We start from the raw sequence: 20,099 nt of genomic DNA on the forward strand, positions 1-20,099 counted from the left end.
AGATCCCCGGGCACCGGAGTTACTGTTGTTAGCGACCCTCTGCAAGAACAGCAGGCACCCATGTAACTGCCGGCCCACCTCCCCAAACCAATTCTGTTTAGATTGAATTTGGCCTTACATATTTCCTGAGTACGTGTATGGAAAGGTAAGAAAAGGGAACACTCACTTAAAAGGGTCATTAAGGAACTTTCTCAGGGTCCATAAATACACACAAAACAGCTTCCACAAGGCTAGCAAGATGAAACACGCACAGATGGCCAGGAACTTCTTATATGCACACTTTAAGGAACATTCCACAAACAGGCACATAAACCAACGAGTTATATTATCTTTATTCATGTTAGAATTTCTATCAGTGTTTGAACATTAATATTTAGAGAGTTTTGTACATTTTCATCTGAGAACCATACCAGGTCACAAAGCTCGCGCCAACACTTCCCAATCCCACGGCTAGCTGCTCCCTTGCACTCTCTCTTAACACTGTTAAATGTGTTCTCTTCCGTGCGGCCATTTACAACGGAAGGTGTCCTCACTCTCGTGTCTCAGCAAAGTTCCAGACATTACGGATTTCATCACATATAAATTCTTTAAAAATATACTTCTGTCAAAAGACTTGATGACTACTATGTACACTACAAAAATAAATTTTCATATAAATAAATTATATGGCATACTTTCATCTTTGTAATTGAAATGACACAAACTCATTCCCACCCAATTTGGCAGACAACGAGACCCAGTTTGAATATTTATTTCCTTTAAACTCCTGACACTAAAACCTACCACGAGTCCTTAATGTAGATGTTATATACTCTGAACTATTTAACATTAGTAAGCACTCTATACAAATAAAAACTTCTGTTCAAAAGTAAAACATAATAACCGCAATAGTGTTTCCAATAGAAATAAAATCCCTGCAATTTTTTTTTTGTTGCTATAAACTGGCATGACAGACTCTGGAGGACATTCTTATGATACAAAATTATAAATATCGGCAAAGATCTTTTCTCTTAAAAATTAAAACATCCAAATGAACAAACAATACAGACAAAATAAAACTATGAGGAGACAGACAGACAGAGAACACACACACACTCCGAGACTGTAGTCTCTTGTCAGCTCTGCGTCCTTCCTGCCTTGGCTGATGCAATTCACGACACACAGAAACCCAAGGGCTGTACAAACTTCCTTATGCCGCGAGCGAGGCTCAGGAGTGATGGACACAACCAAGAATTGCAGGGAAGCGGCTTCAGAATTTTACATCTCCCTTCTCAACTCAGGGTGCAAGTTATCTGAGCAGAGCTGGTTTTGGGTAGGCAGACAGTGGCTTGACAGGCATTAAGACAGTAGCAGTGGGTGGCCAGGGCCTCTGGCATACACACACACACACTCACACACACGCACACGCATGGTAGCCACAGGTGGCTTCCAATTAGTACCTTACAGTTTGGGGGATGAGCGTTACGGTCTGAGGTTACTAGAGTGCTGGTACTACTAGGGGCTCAGTGCCTTACAAACGTGCACGCAGGACAGGAGGGGTGGAAGGAAACTGCATGCAGAGTGCACCCGTCACAGTAGCTTCCACGGGACACAAGCTTCCTCCCTCTGACACAAGCCTTCGGTGCTCACTCACAAGGGAGGGTACTGCACTACCGTCTACTGGTCTCTGGCCAGAGGCAAAGAAGCCTAAACCTCAGGGAAAGAGACCTGGATCAAACTTCAAGATTAAACATCGGCTTCAAAGAGTGTTATGGGACAGCATTTTCCTGCTCGTCCACGAACACCACACAGGATGAATTCTAACACTGGAGGAGGAAAGGGAGTGTGCACAGGAGGACGAGGACACATGGAGAAGTCTTCAGAAGTTCACGTCCCACAACAGCTGACTGTACCACCATCAGCACACCCCAACCAGGCAGCCCATTTAGCGAGGGGGATTCAGATTTCTAAAGGTCTGAGTGTAGACCTTGAATGATGTAGATTTTTCTGCCTGTAGCTGGGTTATGGGGGGTGGGAGGCTGTGTGTAGGCGTTGGTCATCAGAAAGGTACAATGAATGTCACACTTCTCTTGGGTGTCAGCTCGCGACCCAGCTGAGATTCACCGCCAATGAAGGCGGCTGGTTCCATACACAGAGGTCCGAACACCCCACGTTAGGACCTATGAGAATGTATTCTCTTTGAAACACAAGGGGAGGTCCCATGACCTCAGGAGCTGCCAAAAGCATCAAAGATGACAGGTGCACACTTCCACCAGCACCGAGACAGAAAGGGACCTGGACTTTCCCAGCTTGACTAGGCCAGCGCTAAGGTCATAGGAAACAAAGAGAAACAAGAAGAGCAACAAAACAAATCACAGTACAGTACACTGAGAGATCACACATTCACACACACACGGAAACACACCCTTGAGAACTGCATAAACGATCCCTAGAGAAGCCACTGGGATTAACCTGTTTTCTTCATGTCTGCTCGTTAAACAATTATCACGCATAGCGTGTTCAAAAGTTAACAGTAACATTTCATCCTACCACAGGGTTGTGATATGCAAATTTAAAATATTTTAAACAGAAACCTTTACAAATAATCCTATTACATAAGCAATATTTGCATAGAATTATACAAGTAAATTATACAATATTTAAGCAGCAGCGACATATGCTGGGAGATTTTAAAAACTAAGTTAAGCTTGGTTGCGGCACAGAGACGAATGTACACAGGGGGAGGGACCCCTGTGGTCTCTCCACTCCGGGGCGGGAGTGGAGAGGCCCCAGGCCATAGACTTTACAGCATTTCCATGTATATTACATGTGTACACCTCTTAAATATTTATAGAAATATTTCACAAAATAATACAATCAATTACAGTAACAATGAACTGCTTTCCCGTAATTCCAAGCAGTTCTCTTCAAGCAGTCAGTATTGGAAAGAGGTGGGGGCGGGGTTGTTTTGTTTTTTTTTTTTTTCCAATCTTTGGCCTCTTTGCTTCAGATTTTAATTACCTTTTAAAAGAAAACAAAAAGGGGAAGTCACATCACGGTCACGACCACAGAGCCGTGAGCCTCTCACGTCGCACAGCCTGTAACTCCGGGTGGACACTGAGAGCACAGGAACTCTACAGTGGGCTGACTGTGGACTAAATTCATTTCACCTTGCAGGGTCATCTGTGTGCTCGTTAGAACGGCTGCGGGCGGCGGCGGCGGCAAACAGGCGCAAGGTAACGCCGCTAAACTGCTTTCAAGAGATTACTAGTGCGAAGAAATCCAGTTTGGAACTGTATTGGTTTGGCCGCACCAGCCTTGCCTTGGGGAGGAAAGGTCCCCCAGGGTCCAGTCTGGGGTGTGCTCGTGCTCAGGAAACCCTGGAGAGCACCCCTGGGGCACAGGCCTCAGTCGGAGCTGCTCCCCCACGGCCTCTCTTCACACTCCACGTCCTGCAGCTCTATGACCTCCACCTTCGAGTCCCTCCTCTCGCACCTGACATGAAAAGGCACATGGGGGTCCTCGAACACCCCGTGGTCAGTCTCAGGGTAGCTCTCGTAGCCCGGACAGGGTCCCCCTCGGGGGTGGCGTCCGGGCCCTGGTGGGGGATGCACAGCGACGGTCACAGACGCGGAAGCCGTCACGGTGGTGATGGGCTGGCCATAGCTGGGCACAGAGCTGCCCATGGCAGCGGACGTCGGGTTCCGAGGGTTGTGAGAACGGGTCCCACGGGGGCCTGAGCGGTCCCTATTGCTAGGGCCAGAACGCCCTTCAGTAGAAATCTCAAAAGCGTCTCTGCGCGGTCTGTAAGGGGGTGGCCGCAAGCCTTCTCTAGGGGGGTCCCTTTGAGGCTGCTGGCCTTGTCGTCCGGGGGACAAGGAGCCAGAGTCCAGGTGCGGCTGCTGTCGAGGGTCCGAGGGAGGGTGATGTCTCGGTTCAGGATGGACCACCTGCAGAGGTGACACAGGTGAGCACAGGGAGGCAAGGTGATATCCTTCCACCCACAGAGGAAAACCCATTCCTTTAGTAACATCCAGGGTGTGGATCCTGCCTGCTCCAGCGCAGCTGCCTGGAGGCATATAGCTGCTGCCCACAGCTTCAGGAACATCCACAAACCAGCTACCCAACTGACCAGTCTCTCCAGACCCTGGGTTCTTTTCCACAAAAATACTGCTAAGTGTCTGGCCCTGGACGGCCAAGAGACAGGGTGGGATACTGGTACATAAGCAATCATATACAGTAGCTTTTAGAGACATCAAGGTTCCAGTGTCTGGGCCATATGTTAGCCTTGCTTCACCTGACCCCCGGCCCCCAGCCCCAAGCCAGGTGTGGCCAGGAGCTAACATACTGAAGAGCAGAATGCAAACTTCTGCCATCACTGATAGTTCTGTTAGACACATTTGTCTCTGCCTGGCCATTAGGAATCTGGTTTCTGGGTCTCTGTACAAAGCCCGAGCAACACAGTGGCCACATCAATCAAAAGGACCGTGACCAACTTCAAAGTCGTTGAGCTTGTACCTATTTTTAGGCTCCCGCTGAACAAAACCAGATTCACACTGCAGCTCAGCAGGGCATCGTCATGAGGGCGGGGGGGGGGGGGGGGGTGTCACCACGACGACACAATTCACTAGCCAGCCACTCTTTCCTTCATGGAAGGCTGCTCTGGCCTGGGACTCGAGTACACATTTCCTGTAAGGACGGTGGGGGCCTTGGGCAAGCAAGGGGAACTTTGGAGCCTTCCTCGGCTCTTTAAGGCTGAGCATATCTTGACTGGAGGACTAGGGTGGGTAAGGAAGGAGCCTGTCGACTCCTCTACCCTCTGGAATTAAGGGAAGAACTCAGAATGCTTCTGAGCGTCAACAGATCTCCAGGCATCTATAACAGTCAAGAGCTTGAAGCCACAAAGCTATGGGAAAGCCTTAGATAATAATTAAAATAATTTTGTACCAAGGCCAATTAAAGGTAATAGAGATGAGAAGAAAAAAAAAAGCTTCTCATGGCAGTACAATATTTATTCCATTTCCTCATATTCTGAAATGGTAGGTGGGGTAGAAGGACAGAAAGGGGAAAAGGGGTAACGGCCTGCAGCTGAGTCCACGCTGACTAAGGGTGGGGCTGGGGATGAGCCCCAGGGCTTTGAGTATTTATTCTAGGCAAGCTATGCCTCCCTGCAACAATGTGGACACTGCCGCTTCAGTCATGGTTTACAAAGAATGGCATGCTGGCAGTTTCCTGTGATCTGACCTGGTGTATACACTTTTCTCCTGCACCCATCTGTCTGTGAGATCTGCTGCTCAGATCTCCCTGGACCTCCCCTGGACCTCCTGGCCCACTGCCAGAGGAAAGATGAATCCTTCCCAGTACCCCAGGTGACTCACAGTGGACCGGGCAAAGACGGGGTTTTCTGTGGCTTCCACAATCACTTGGTGGGCAGGACCTCCGGAACCCTGCTGTGCCTCATAGTGCCTGAGCTCCTCGCTGATGCCAGACACAGTGGTCTGCGAGCTGTACTCCGAGTCAGAAGAATCAGACCCATTGTTCATGTGACCAGGAGGCACTGCAAACCGGACAACACTCGGGGGTGGCTCAGGCGAAGGAGTGGGCAGCCGGTTCAGGCCATTGGCTGGAGACACCTGTTTTCGAAGATTCCCGATTAAAAGTGTTACATTTCGTTTATCTGTTGGCCCATCTTAAAGTTCATTATCCTCTGTCACCTGACAGGAGAACCCACACATCATCCTGCATCGACTCCCCTCTCCCTGCCATCTGGCAGACCTTCAAGATACTGGCATAAAAGCAGTGCCTATGTCTTCCAACGCCAGAGAGGCAGGACGGATGCCTTTTACGCCTGTTAAGCCCACACACTTATCTGAAGTAGAAAACCTTCCTTTACATATCCCCAAAGACTAAAGCTGCCCATTCGCTGACCTAAAGCAAAGTTTGCTCTGGAGCCCCCAGCCTGAGCTATCAAGCGGAACAGTAAAACAGCCACTGTTGCTCAATATTTACTAAAGAGGTCACGCCATCAGCAGAACTTAAATATCTAAATGGGGACTGGGGAAAGGAGGTGGCTTGCGGGGTGAATGCCTCACCCTGGTAATCACTGACCTCAGGACAGGGTCCAAAGAAGGACAGGAGGACAGGCAGCAAAACCAGTCCGTTGAGAACCCCCAAGACGGTGAGGATTGCCAGGACAGCAAAGAAGTATCTGGAAAACAAAAGGGAAGTGGGACCGTCAGCGTGAAAAGCAAGAGTTCTGCCCTCCAGGCACCCAAATGTTACTCTGCACCAAGGGCTCAGCTCAACAATCCCACTGCTCTGAAAAGTCAGCCACAAAACTGCAGTTCAAACTCTAACACAAGATTAGCGTGGGGTTTTGTTCTTTTTTAACCCTACGACTCCGCGGAGGACGTTCCACACACTAGAGTGTTAGTTCATGAAAGGAAAAAAAAAATTAGTTTGTTAATTTGCTGAAATCTCATGCCTGTAATGTTATTTATGAACGTGTTCCACCAACACAGAAATATGGAATGTGAAATGAATGGCTGAACATCCTGAAAGCACAGAGACAATGCCGAGGGGCCCCGCTCACGAAAACCCAGCAGAAATTTAAACAAATGAAGTGAAGGGTGTAGAATTTAAACAAATGAAGTGAAGGGTGTAGAATTTAAACAATTTGGCCCAGGAGGAAAAGCAGCCCGCTTCTGCAGGCAGCTAATCCACTGTGAAATGCCCCTGCCTCTTACGGCAGAATCTCTAATTAAGTCTCCGGCGCATCAGGTAAGGGTTTCCCTGGGCTTTCATTAATCACAACTTTCTGCCTAGAATTCTCTGGGTTCCAGTTTTACCAAATAGCTCCGATTGCAACCTTTTTTTAGAACACAGGAACCAGCTCTGCAAAGAAAACCCTGCCCATTGTGCGGGACGAAGGCACTCCACAATGTCAGGCTGCTCTGCGGGCCAATCTTTTGTTGAACACTTTAGCATCTCTGAATACTCTTGTTTTGCGTCAGCCAATTCAAACAGAAAGGCTGAAGCACCACGACAGAAGAGGGAGAGTGGAGAGCGAGTTCTGCGTTCCCACCATTGAGGGCTAAAGGTCTGGGATCCTTCAAGAATACCCAAGGTAAACCTGTCAGCCAGGGACCGCCTCTGGCCAGCACTATGCACAGCTGGAGGGCGCACGCTCCACGCAAGGATGCTTCTCTGGAACTAATGATTTCTAGGGCTTTGATGGAACTGGGCTGGGGGTGGGGTGGGGGTGGGGTTAGGATGTTCTGGAAAGAAAGAGGGAGGGCCAAATATCTATCTTTTAATGGTGCCCCGGACCATAAAACTGAACAGCCACCCTGCAATGCCATGTCTATGTATGTTCTGACATCAGATGAAAGGAGAGAGAATCCCTATAAAAATACAAATACCTCACAGCTATTGTAAACACTAAAACCCGCTGAGTTGCATTAGTAAAAACCCAAGCCGCCAACGTCTTGCTCTAACGTAAACTGTGGGACTTTCAGCGGAGGCATATATCAGCGGCAGGCATTAAGACATTTGCATCCCATCCATCTAGCTGCAGCATAAACAGACCAATTAGATTCCTGACGGCTTCATGTATACACTGTCTGCTCATCTATTCAACTCCGGTGAGGACTTTATCCGCCCTGTTTTAGAAAATGGGAAGCCCTTCTAAGTGCTTGAAACAGGAACCCTGATATCTCTGGGAGGGGAGAAGCACAGCCCCAGTGAGGACAGTGAGGAAATGGGCTCTGCTTTGTTGTGTCCATTGTAGAGCTGGGCGCTAGCTTCTCGGCTAATCTGCAAGGTTCCAGCACACCTCCATTTATTTCTCTTGGCTTTGAACTGCCTGCTGAGACTTGAATCTCCCAATCCCAGCAGAGTATACGCCACACAACCAAGAAGATTATGTGCTACTCGCCAGTAGTCACAAAAAATGGCCCTCAAGAGGCTGGTATCGCCTTTGTGTTGGAAGAGACCATGCCAAAGCTTTGTACCAGAAAGACAAAGCTAGAACCTGTGTAAGGGCATGCAGAGAAATGCCAAACCAACCATTTAAAACAAGGCAAACCCAAATCAAGATCTAAGTCAAGCCAGCTACCTCACCAGTGTTTGGCAAAGGAGACTCTACTGACCAATTTGCTAACCTGTCAGTAGGCTGTGTGAAACTCGCATGCTCGGGCTCACCGGAGAGCTGTCTGGAAAGGCCCCTGTCAGTCTGCACTTTAGTAGCCCCCAGATTATCCGGAAGCATCTCACAGAGAATGCTGGTCTACACTGAAATGATCCAACCTCAGCTTACTCTACCCCCAAATAGTGAGCCAACCATGTCCTCATCCAGAAAGATGGATACTCTGGAAGCTTGGCTGCCCAATAGGCTATGCCTCAAGACTGGTCCCTTCTTTTTCCTCCTCTGGTGGTGGGGATTGAACCGGCTCGCCCCATGCACCTTAGCCAGGTACTTGTTGTATCACTGAGCTACACCCCCAATGTAGCTAATGCTTGTTTTGTATTAATCTTCAGCTACAACTTCTAGCTAAAAGCCCTCTTTTCGTCTGGAAAGGTGAGCTTCCCTCCTTGGCTGGCCTGCGTAAGTGTAAATCTTGATGAGAGCCAGATGTGGTGGCGCACGCCAATACTTCTAGCACTTCGGGGGCTGAGGCAGGACAATCAGAAGTTCAAGGCTATTCTCTGCTACATCACAAGTATGAAGCAAACCTAAACTACATGAGACTTGTTTCATAAACAAAACCCCAAACCCCCAACCCCTTAAAAACCATTTTCTAGTCTTCTTCACTCTTTCCTGCCTTAAACACACAGTAGTGTTTTTCCTAAGGCATGGCCTGAGGAGCAGCCAAACTCTACACAAGTTTTAGCCCAGAGCGAAGCACAGTATAATTCTGTTTTGAAGAGAACCAATAAAAGAAAAACCAAACAACGCTACCAAGAACAGCCTGATTAGGTCATCTCTCCAGACGTGTGGCGCATTGTACACACTCTCTGGGCTCTGCCTTATTCTAAAGACACACCGGTATCTTACATACTGAGGACGCTGGATTGGCCTCTTTGCAACAGACCATGGTTTTCTACCTAGGAGCAGACACCTTGTGAAGTCAACAGCACCGTTGAGAGAGTACAGTTTCCTTCTGGTTCCAATCTTAAGATTCTTTTTCAAAATGAAAACTCACTGTCTTTTATACTTTGGAAAAGTCATCATCTTACCCATCCATACCAAGTAGCAAAATCCTGCCTTGTGATCCAAGAGGAGTACACAGGCCAGGTTTGGAGTCCCTGAAGTCAGAGGTTCAGCACTGACGAAGACTCAGCTAGGTGACCACACTGGAGGTATGCTAAGTTTTCTTTCTATATTTTAAGGCAGGGTCTCATGCGTCTCTGTCTGTCCTCAAACTCAGTATACAGCCAAGGACTGGGGCTACAGAGCTTTACGTGGTGTGGGGGACAGAATCCAAGGCTTCACGCAGGCCCAGCCCCTCCCACAGTTCTGAAGGAGAGAGAACCAAAGCTGAACATAGTTAATTATCGGAACCTGCAGCCATCTCTCTGTAGACGTAACTGGAACCTCAACACTTGGGATACCAGGTGACTCTAGCTTCAGGCTGTGGAGTTGCCTCTGTTCTAACCTTTGCCCTTCCGCTTTCCAAGATACTGCCAGACTAGAAAGCTTCTGAGAGAGCCTGTCTGTGGGCCTCAGACAGGCTGAGATGTGCTACCTACCTGACAGAGGAATAAGCCATACAGGCTCTCTACTCCACTTCTGCTTACCTGACAATGAAATCAAATTCGGACCCTGCAAGCATCAGCACGCCCAGAAGAGTGGACACAGCACCGTCTAGAACAGGAGCGAACATGTGCTCCAGGGCAAGCATAGCCCTGTGGTTCTTGTCACCAATGGCTGTCAGAAAGGCCTGAGCAAAGGAAGAAGGGAGACGGTCACATTCCTGGATGCACGTGGTGAAGTGCTCAGCTCTGTCTACACCTGGGTTTTATCATCTTCTCATGTATCTCAGATTGATTTCAAACTCACTACTACACAAGAACGACTCTGCGCGTAATCCCCCTGGCTCCACGTCTAGAGTGCTCAGGTTTACAGGTGTGTGCTACTATGCCTGGTTTATGGGGTGTTGAGGATAGAGCCTGGGGCCTCCAGCAGGTGAGGCAAGCATATTACCAACCCAGCTATAACCCCCCACCCCAGAAGTAATTCTTAAGTTCATGTTAGGTAGGTGGAGACACTACGAAGAAACTATTCTATTGTTAAAAAAAAAATAATTGAAAATGTAGCAAGAAAGCCAAAAGGATGATTTTTTTTTAAAATGTCATGATATTAAAGAAATAAAGCATTGTTTACTAGGTCTTCTAAAGAAAAGTATTATGCATATGGGTGTATGTCTATGTACCATGTGCTTGCCCGGTGCCCACAGAGGACAGGAAAGAGGACATGAGATCCAATGGAGCTAGAGTTACAGGTAGCTGTGAGCTTTTACTAGCCAGGCAAGTCCTCCACCAACTGAGCTAAAGTCTCAGCCTCAGGTCTGCCTGAAATATTGGAGGCTGCCTCTACCTTTCTCTCCAAAACATATGCTCAAGATTTTACTGCTTAGCTGCTAGAACGTGTACTTGGTTTCATTCATATTGGGCCACAGTTAGTGAAGATGCATATCTTGAACAAAACCCAAAGCATGGTGGTCCGGGCTTATAATCCCAGCAGGTAGATCTCTGGACTCTGCTGATCAGTAAACCTAACTAGTGAGAGACTGTCCCCCAAAATAAGGTGAATGGTGCCTCAATAAGAGTATCTGTTACCCTCCAGCCTCTACAAGTGTGTGTGTGCGCGCGTGCACACATACCTACCTAATATACTGATTCTAAATCATCATCTTACTAATAGCCTCAAAACATTCCTTCTGAACAGCCAATCCATAACCTGTGAGAGGCTGCAGAAGGCACACACCACGTGCTCAGCTCCAAGCACATGCTGGAAAAGCAAAGCCAGCATCCCTTAGTTCCGGCTGAGAGCTGAGTTTCCAGCTGGGGCATTGCAAACACTATACCAGTCAATACGTATTTACTGAATGCCTCTATTAGCCCCAGGTACTTGAGAGGTGAGCACAGCTGTAGTCAGAACGTAAACTGCACACCGCTTGCTGCAAGGCTTTCGACCAATTTTCTCATCAGTGTGGATAGCTGGGTCATGTATTGGATTCTAGCCTCTCTCTCAGCTTAATTTCTTCCAACACAGGCAGTGTGTAAAAACAGAAGGCCAAGGTCCCTGTGAAAGCGTCCCTGGTTCTTGTGTTCTGCTGCATGGATGCATCAGAGCTGGGAGGTCTACAGAGCTGGGTGGGCTGAGGTGGAAGAGCAGGCTCTGCAGGGCTGTGCACCTGAGCTCAGTCACAGGCCCCAGGGTATTTCTGCGGCTGCCAACTCACCTCACCCTCAATTACGCTATCCCCACCAGGCCTCTGAGGGTGGTCTTGTTGTATTTATCCCCACTTTATGACTGTACTTAAAACTGTGTGGATGTTCACCTAAACACACAGACTGTCTCGGGACAACAGTGACAACTCCAGGATAGGAGGTGCTACTGCATGGACGTGCAACTGCATGGACGTGCAACTGCATGGACGTGCACAGCCCTTACACACTGCAGGGGGGTGCAGTCCTTTTCACTCCCCGTGTATCTTATCTAGGACTCCCCAAGGGACTAAGAACCCTCAAACATTTCGGACTCTGTAGGGAGAACTGTGCTTGACATATGGGAGACGAAGGCCCAGGTTAAGAAGGCCCCATACCAAAGCCACGTGGACGGTGAACTCCACTCCGATGCCGACAGACGCGATCAGGATGACCACAGGCACAGCGCTCAACTTGATTCCAATGAGGCCCATCATGCCGAAGAGCTCAACTGTCATCAAAGCCAGGACCATGACCTTGAAAAGGGCACGCAGCAATTAGTAAGGTGGCATCAGGTACACTAGGTGGGGCAAACCAACAATCCCAACAAGGGAGCAACAATGTACCTGTCATTGAAATACTATGGAAAAATACTGACTTCCTTTACCTCTGGACAACTTCATGTCTTATATTTCAACTTCCTACTGCAAAGGAGATGTTAGGACAACTTACTGTCCAGGCTAAAAAACGATTTAAGACAAAGTTTAGTGTGTGTGTGTGTGTGTTTGTGCGTGGTGTGTATTTGTATGTGTATGCACACACATGGAAGCTAGAACTAAAGCTGGGAGGTGTTCTCTGGAGCCTCCACTGAGACAGGTTCTCTCACTGAGACCTGGAGTTTACTATCAGGCTAGCCGGGCTGGTCAGGCCTCCTCCCTCGTCACACACCGCCACACCCAGCCTGACCGAGCTATCTTGCTATCCACCAGTTTAATACTCTTTGCAAATTATTTTTCTAATATTCCTATCCTAGGAAGGGAGCACACCCTGAACCATCTATGAAGAAGTAGACCATGAGAGTCCAGCCTTTACCCATTATTATTTCATCAGCAACAGTTACTAGAGACAACTCAGTAACACAATACAGGGGGTGAACATAGGTGACTCAAATACAGTACTGCTTTAATAGACCCAAGCTGAGCCCCAGCAGTCTCTGGCACACAGGGCTCCCAGAGCCAATACCCAGGGCTACTGTGGTTCACAACAAGGCTTTAACCGTAAGCACCAGAAAGTGAGTTCATACTGCAGTATTTTTTGATTGTTATAGTCTGTAACCTAAAGAAAGCGGATAGGATGGGGTGGATAAAGGTTTTTGTAGGTAAAGGAACTGTGCTTTGGTTGGAGACCAAAGGAAGAAACTGGGGACACGTGTCAGGTTATGGGGCCTTTGTGCTTTCAAGAGATGGGAGCGGGAGCGGCTAGGAGTCACAGCACAGACCCTCAGGTTTAAGGGAAGGCTTCAGAGCCTTTCATCTTCCTTGTAAAAATGAGTGCAGAACTTTGGAGTTTCTTGGGCCAAGGAGGTTCTTGTGAACCGCCCTCCCCCCACACTTCCGCCACGTGGAGGAAGGAGAGAAAATGAACTTTCTCGCTTGGGGATTGGGCAGTGAGTGGTGGCAGAGGTTGGGAGGAACAGTGGAAGATGGATGCCGTCCATGGCTTAAGTGCTGTGAAGACCTCTGCAGACTAAACATTTACCTTTCATGTACCTGTTGCCCAGACTCAGCACAGAAACAAAACCTGTTTTTGTAATTCTGGCATTTTAAAGGCTATACCACAGTTCACGGAACTTAAACAATGCCAGGATTTTAGTCTCTACACGAGACTCACTTCACATCTGAGGGTAAACTGGCGACGAGAGGCAGTTCCATCTCCCCAGGAGTTAGTGTTCATTGTGCACGAAGGGCCCAGGTGTCACCCCCACCCCTGCAACTGTCCTAACTTCTCTGTGCATGCTTCCCCGTAACACACAGCCACACATGGTTAGGGCGGGGATGAGGCCCTAAATAAGACTTCAAAATTAGAAAATTAGTTATGCTTTGGTTATTTTTCTTTAATAAAATTTCAGTGCCTTTACGCAGTGGACTTACAAAGTCTCCTATCTTACACGAGGACGTTTTAATGCTGTGTGAGAGGGGACACAGATTCCGGCCATTAGGGGCTCTACCTTCCCCATGAACCTCACCACCTCAAGTAGAATAAATATCTTACAGATGATGCAATCTATACCCTCCTCCTCCAAAGGCCCAGACATAAACAAAACTTCCCGGCTGCAGAAAGAGCTATGCCAAAAGGAATCCGACTTCCATAAAGACCCTTATGGTAAACTCACAATGATCCCAGCCGTCCAGGGGTTCAGCAGGAAGACCGCGCACACTAGGAACGTGCAGGCCAGCACCACACTGATGGCTAGCAGCAGCCAGTGGCGCAGGCTGATGTATTGCTCCCAGAACAGGAAGGGGTAGCCGTTGGGGTAGCTGGACAGCCCCAAGCTCGTGTAGTTCTTACAGATGATCCTCACTTTTTCGATGGCTTCCACGAAGTCTGAGGTGTCTCGTAGGCCGTTGAGGTAGAAAGGGAACTGAGCGTACTCAATAGGTTCTGCTGCTGGGACTGGACAAAGGAGAAGCGGTGTGAGTGAGGGCTCCCGGGTGAAGAGCCTCCACCACCCCAACGCCACAGATGCTGGATGTGAAATACAGAGACGGGAACTCCCCCAAAGTACATTCATTACCCATCTTCCAACAAAACGGACAAACAATGATTCTGGGCCTTTGCAACATTCAGAGTTGGTTTAAAACTTCTCACTAACAATCCGTTTGTCCTCACTGTGTGTGTACCGTGTGCACGTGCTTGTGCATTCAGGCACACGTGTGGAGGTTGGAGAGCGACCTTGGATGTCAATCTTCTCCTTCTACCTTCTTCGTCAAAAGTCTCTTACTGCTTGCTGTGCATATCCCAGGCTGGCTGGCCCTGAAGCTCCCAGACACATTTCCCACCCCGTCTCATCTTGCCTTATGCACTGGGATTACAGATGCGCTACCACATCCAGCTTCATGTGGGTTCTGGGGATTCAAACCCAGTCCTCACGCTTGTGTGGCAAGCTCATACCCACTGAGCCATGTCCTGAGCCCAGAACCAACCCTTTGATTTTATCAGTTGGTAGCAAAGGGGTAACAGTGGGATGGGCAGTGGAAGGCCCTGTAATCTGTATATTTTTAAGCCTCTGATTTTATTATTCCAGAAGCAGCTACCATTTGTGAGAACTCTAAATGCCGTAGTAGGACTTAAATGTCGACCTTTCGTTTCCACGTCCAATTTGCTCTCCCTGACCATTTGTAAAACCCAAATAATCCCAGAGTCATGCCTTGCAGAAAAAGACACTTGACTTTTCTTGTCCTTTAGTGACCTGGCGACTTAAACCTTTCCCGCTTTTCTAATGCAATGCTAAGTCTTCAGCAAGAGGGGAAGAAATCCTCACACAACAAGCATTTAGTTACTGCCCTGTGTGTTCCACACCCTTTGGGGTCATTCAGTTGACTTGCTAAACATGATTTGCCCCTATTATAATCTCAACTATAAATTTTCATTAAGACAGGCCTTGGCTGCTTGCCACCAGTCTCCGGGGGTTAGTACAGGGGAGTTCAGAGAGCTGCCTGCCCCGTTTGCAAAGGGACCCGTCTTCTTTCTCATGTCTTCTTTTGGCCCTACACCCAAAGCCTACGCTGCTACTAACATCTCTAACATAAATGCAGACTAAATCCACACAGAGCCACCTTTCAAACCCCGGGCTTAGGGGCGAAGGGAAGAGGAGAACACTGATGTATACAGACTTTTCTTGTCCAGTTTAAACAGCTCTGACAGAGCACAGGTGCTTGGTGGCTTATAGAAATGACCCAACATGCCAAAAATCCCTTCAACACCAGAGTTGACAAAGTTAAGATAAACATATAATCCCTAGCGATAAAACTCGGCAATAGTAAAACAACACTCAGTGTGGAGGCGTCCCCCACTTTCACATGGAACAGCTGGCATCAGGAGAAACGCCTGGCGTTCGAGCTACAAAAGGAGGTTAGAAACGCTTATTTCTCAAAGTGAGAGTACAGGGCTGTATTCCATTACACACCCTCATCTGTCTCCCGGAGTTTTAAACTAAGAGAAATATATTGTTCTATTTACACTTTTGAACCCTGGGTAGTGTCAGCGAAGGAGGCTGTTGCTGAGCTCCAGGCAGCAGCGAAAGGAGCCTCTGAGAAAGCCCAGCCTCTCTGGACAGACGGCTACTTACTCCTCAGCCTGGTCTCCGGCATGTAGTCGGCTTTGTCGTGGACCCACTCCGGTCGGTGAGGCCGGATGTTGGCCTGGGAGGCCGCATAAGCCACGGGGTCGTTGCTGACCCAGGCCGTCAGGTAGATGTAGAAAGCGCTGGGATTAATGATGCCATCTGCATCCACCAGACGCTGTTTAGTCAGCTACAAAACAGGAAGAACAGAGGTCATTCAGAGTGGGCTGTGGGGTAAAACACACTCCTGCTGGGAGACCAGAGCTTTGTACCCACTTTTCCAACAAACAGCAGAATACCCATGGCTTGACAGTGCCCCAAGTCCCACAAGAATACCTTTGATGTCTTTCAAAATGCACTTATTGGGGGGATGCAATCACCAGTGTGTTTACAGCAAACACACGGTTCTGCAGATGGCCCAGGAATTGGCTGAACCAATTAAATCTGAATGCTAAAAGAGACTGTCTGCAGCCAAGGCGGGTAAAGAACAATTTGGAAAAACATATTTATAGGAGGGGCGGGGGGGGGGGGAACCTGGCAAGCATCCCCATCCACGTCTGTGTGTAGTTAACCTCTGTTGTTAACACTGAAGGAAATACCACCCAGTAAATGCAGGGGCTATAAAATAAAACAACATCTGTATAAATTTTGCTAACACAGCCTCCGATGACCTGCACATTCAAAAAATGCCCACTGCCAGAGAGGGGAAGACAATGATGCAAAGCCAGGGCCTCTCTGAGTAATCTCACTTCTGAGCCCTGGTCAGATTCAGGGGCCACATGTGCTCCCACAGTAGATCTTGTGGGCTTTACTCGAGTCAAAGACACTATGAGACGAAGTGCGGATTATAAATATGGTAGATACACCGAAAAAAAATTTCCTGTTTACTTTAGGTCCAGGCCTCCTTCCAACGTTCGGTCTTTTTTTAACAAAATGAAAATCACCAGTGACAGCAGCTCACAGAGAAAGAGTGTGGAGGAACAAAGAGCGTGGAAGAGAGGGAGAGACGTAGACAGCAGGGATCTGGATTCAATTAATCCACGGGATCACTAACAACTGTAGGTCCTCAGACTGTCTCTGGAATTACACAGCACAGCTCCTGGCCTCCGTGCACGCGGCATGCTCTTCTTTCTCCCGGGAGAGGAAATGGTATCTTGGTGCCTGGCCCCACCACAGGCATCCCACAGACTCCCTGATCCCTAAGTCCAATTCAGTACGTCTCTGCTATCCTGTCAGGCAGGCTGGTCTGCCATACCCTTGTCAGACCCGACAGCCTGTTGCAAGCCACTCTAAAGCACCAAACCTCACACTCCACAATGACTGAACCATGTACTTTGTAAATCTGTTGCCTTTAGTGCCAGCAAAAGGGAGAAGATAGTATACAGAGCTGCCGAGATGATTAACACGACGGTTTCTGCCCAAAGACAGAGAAAGCAAACTACTACCCACAAAGAGGCCTAGAACTCACTCCAAATCCAGGGTGCAAATGTACCCTGAACATGCCTGAGGAAACCAAATAGGCTAGAGTCCAGGTGCTTCAGATACAGAATACTATCAAAGGGAAGAGATTTCACTCCTGAGGGGTGAGCAAGGTGGGCAGTGTGCGTACCCGTCTGCTATGTTCAGGCCACAGCAAGCTGCCTGTACTCACCATCTACTCCTGGGCCCAAGTGACCTCTCTGATCTCCTAAGCCGCCCACCCACCCAACCACAAATCCATTAGTGTCCCCTGTCTGAATATACCATACTGATGAGCATTACAGGATGAGTCACTGGGAAAAGCCTGCACTGTCAACACCATCATCGCTGTGGCGTCCATCCCCTCTCTTGACAAAAAGGGAAAGGGAAGCCTTCTGGCCGGCTTGGGGTCACACAGTTACCGCCTCCTATCATTTCAGGTCCTCACGGAACAACCTGGGAATGCCACACCGCCAGCCCAGCTTCCGCAGGTCAGCTGCCCAGAGGTTGTTCACGGTGGAACAGTGGGATACCTGACTGATGTCGATGGGCTTGTCTCTGCTGCCGGTCTGCACCAGGAGCTTGTAGGCGAGGACCCCATCGTCCGACCCATTTTTGTAATTGTTTGGCATGATCCTCCCAGTTTCCCAGTCACTGTCAAAGGCATCCTGAAGTCCTGTGAACAGCAAACGCGTACAACACGTTAAAGCCTGGACCAAGAAAGAGGACCTGGTTCTGAGGGATTACGCTGAGGACAGCGGGCAGGGCGGGGGGCCCCATCTGCAGCTTTCTCTCAATTAAGAAAGGACTGCCGTGCTAACCAATCGCTGCTAGGGGGACAAGAAAATACACGGTTTACTCAAACTAAGGAGCGAAAGTCCAGGAGATGGATAGATGGCTCAGGGCCCTTGCTGTTCTTCTAGGGAATCCGAGTTCAGATCCCAGAACCCACTTTGGAGGGAATACAACTGCCTGAAACTCCAACGGCAATGCCTTTTATTGTGCATGTATGCGTGCACACACACGTGCACACACACACAGAAAGGGGAGGTGGAATGGTGGCACAAGCCTTTAATTTAATCCCAGAACTCAGGAAGCGTAGATGGCGGATCTTTGTGAGTTCAGCCTGGTCTACATAGTTGAGATCCAGGACAGCCAGAGCTACATAAAGTAACCCTGTTTTAAAAAAGAAAGAAAGATCCCCCCCTTTTTTTTTTCCAGACAAGGTCTCACTGTGTATCCATCCTTGCCTGCCTTGGCCTATACCTCAACCTCACTAGGTAGATGAGGCTGGCCTGGAACTAACAGAAATCCACCTGCCTCTGCCTCCCAAGTGCTGGCATGAAAGGTGCGCACCACCATGACTATAGCTCAACTCTTTTTTTTTTCCTTTTAACTTCATGACTATTCCATCAAGCAGCAAGGGAAAAGAGAGAGACACACACTACATCCATTAACCATTTCATGCCACACAGGGAGCTACGTCAGGGGTTCCCCAACAGGACCAGAAGTTCTACCGAGAGCAGTAAAATCCCATTCAAGCTCCTAACCTCCAACAGCAGCTTGGCTGCCCCTGGAGCCTGGGCGAGCAAACACGGCTCTGACAATCTGATCCATCTGTCTGACTTGTGTAGCTAATACAAGCTGTGGGTTCTGTGCTGCCAGGTTGTGTAAAGATCACAGCCAACACCTATTCACTCTCCTCCTGTTCTCTTCCTCTCTGCCACCCTTCCACGGGGAGGGGTATGTGGGGGGAGAAGGAACACGGGGAAATACCTCAGGGCGAATTTGGATCTGTTTGAGAACAGGAAGCCACAGGCCAATACAAGGAGGCTCTATGAGAACAGATGACAAACCGCAAGCCCTGGGAGGGGAGGAAAAGAGCTTTCTGGGTTTGGGGGATGGGGAGCCCACCAGCTCACCACACACAGCTGGGCTTGGCCTCTGTAATCAAAACCATCATTACAGACCTGACACTTTGGCTACAGCTGTAAAGAGATAAGCGTGTTGGACTAGAAAACAGGGCCCTGGTGACCCAGCCTTAGGGTCTAAGCACTGCCTGGAAGGCTCTCTCCCCAACACCCCCACCAGCCCCCTCCCCAGTAGACCCCTAAGTCCCAGGTGCTCAGAAGAGCCCTGTCTGTGCCTGCTGTGTCAGATACATCTGCTTAGAGAGATGTGTTTTACTTCATTTCAGGATAGGACTAGGGGGACTTCAAAGACAAAACACAAACTAAACAACAAAAATATATGCTCTGTGAATGCTTAGCATGGTAAGGCGTTTGGGGTTGGGGAGCGGGAGGAAGTAGGGATGCCCATAAAACAAAAGCTCCCCTCCAACACTATTATGATGTGGGCATTGTCTCCAGGATGTAGGCTGGGTCACCCGTGGGCTCTGTACTTCAGGGGCAGGGGCAGGCAGACAGAGGGACCACCAGCGTGGAAATCTGCAGTCTCAGACAGACTTTTTCACAGTAAGGTTTGCACAGGCAGCAGTGAGCAGATGTTATTTTATGACCCAAAGTCCTTCCCCACCCCCATCTTGGAAAAAAAAATAAACAGAGAGGGAGGACCAACCACTCCCCAACCCCCTATGAGGGGCCTGCTCTGTTTGCCAAGCTAGAGAGAGGAGAGCTTTTATGACTCCAGACTTGCAGGGCTCAGTGCTCAAGGGCTACCAAGGGCTACTCCAGGCGTCCACCTTCCTTAGCATTCAGTTCTAGAGCTCATCTCCTGAGGAGCATCACCATCCCCACCCTACAGATGAGAGGACTGAGGTTAGAGCCAAGCTTTGAGCCGAGGCAGCGCAGAGCCAGCACCCACATGTATGGAAAGCCACACTGAGAGCAGCGTGCTGTTCACACAGAGAGACTTCTGCACTATCTAGGGA

General features: G+C 48.8%; 1 protein-coding gene across 2 annotated transcripts in view; it reads right to left on the minus strand.

Moving 5' to 3' along the window:
• Nucleotides 1–314: 314 nt before the first annotated feature.
• Nucleotides 315–20,099, minus strand: part of Ptch1 (patched 1) — a 66,082-nt gene continuing 46,297 nt past the window's right edge. Inside the window, exons 16-23 of one of the 2 annotated variants that reach the window (XM_005355325.3) lie at nt 17,743–17,885; nt 15,758–15,941; nt 13,802–14,082; nt 11,808–11,945; nt 9,778–9,920; nt 6,088–6,187; nt 5,358–5,612; nt 315–3,929 (exon numbers count right to left, since the gene is read on the minus strand). In XM_005355325.3, the coding sequence (XP_005355382.1) occupies nt 3,387–3,929; nt 5,358–5,612; nt 6,088–6,187; nt 9,778–9,920; nt 11,808–11,945; nt 13,802–14,082; nt 15,758–15,941; nt 17,743–17,885 (1,787 nt within the window). In that variant the 3' untranslated portion in view covers nt 315–3,386. The remainder of the gene's footprint in view (nt 3,930–5,357; nt 5,613–6,087; nt 6,188–9,777; nt 9,921–11,807; nt 11,946–13,801; nt 14,083–15,757; nt 15,942–17,742; nt 17,886–20,099) is intronic. The other variant, XM_013349170.2, reaches the window with a different exon arrangement.

The sequence above is a fragment of the Microtus ochrogaster genome, chromosome 16, assembly GCF_000317375.1.
Source record: "Microtus ochrogaster isolate Prairie Vole_2 chromosome 16, MicOch1.0, whole genome shotgun sequence".
Taxonomy (NCBI): Eukaryota; Metazoa; Chordata; class Mammalia; order Rodentia; family Cricetidae; genus Microtus; species Microtus ochrogaster.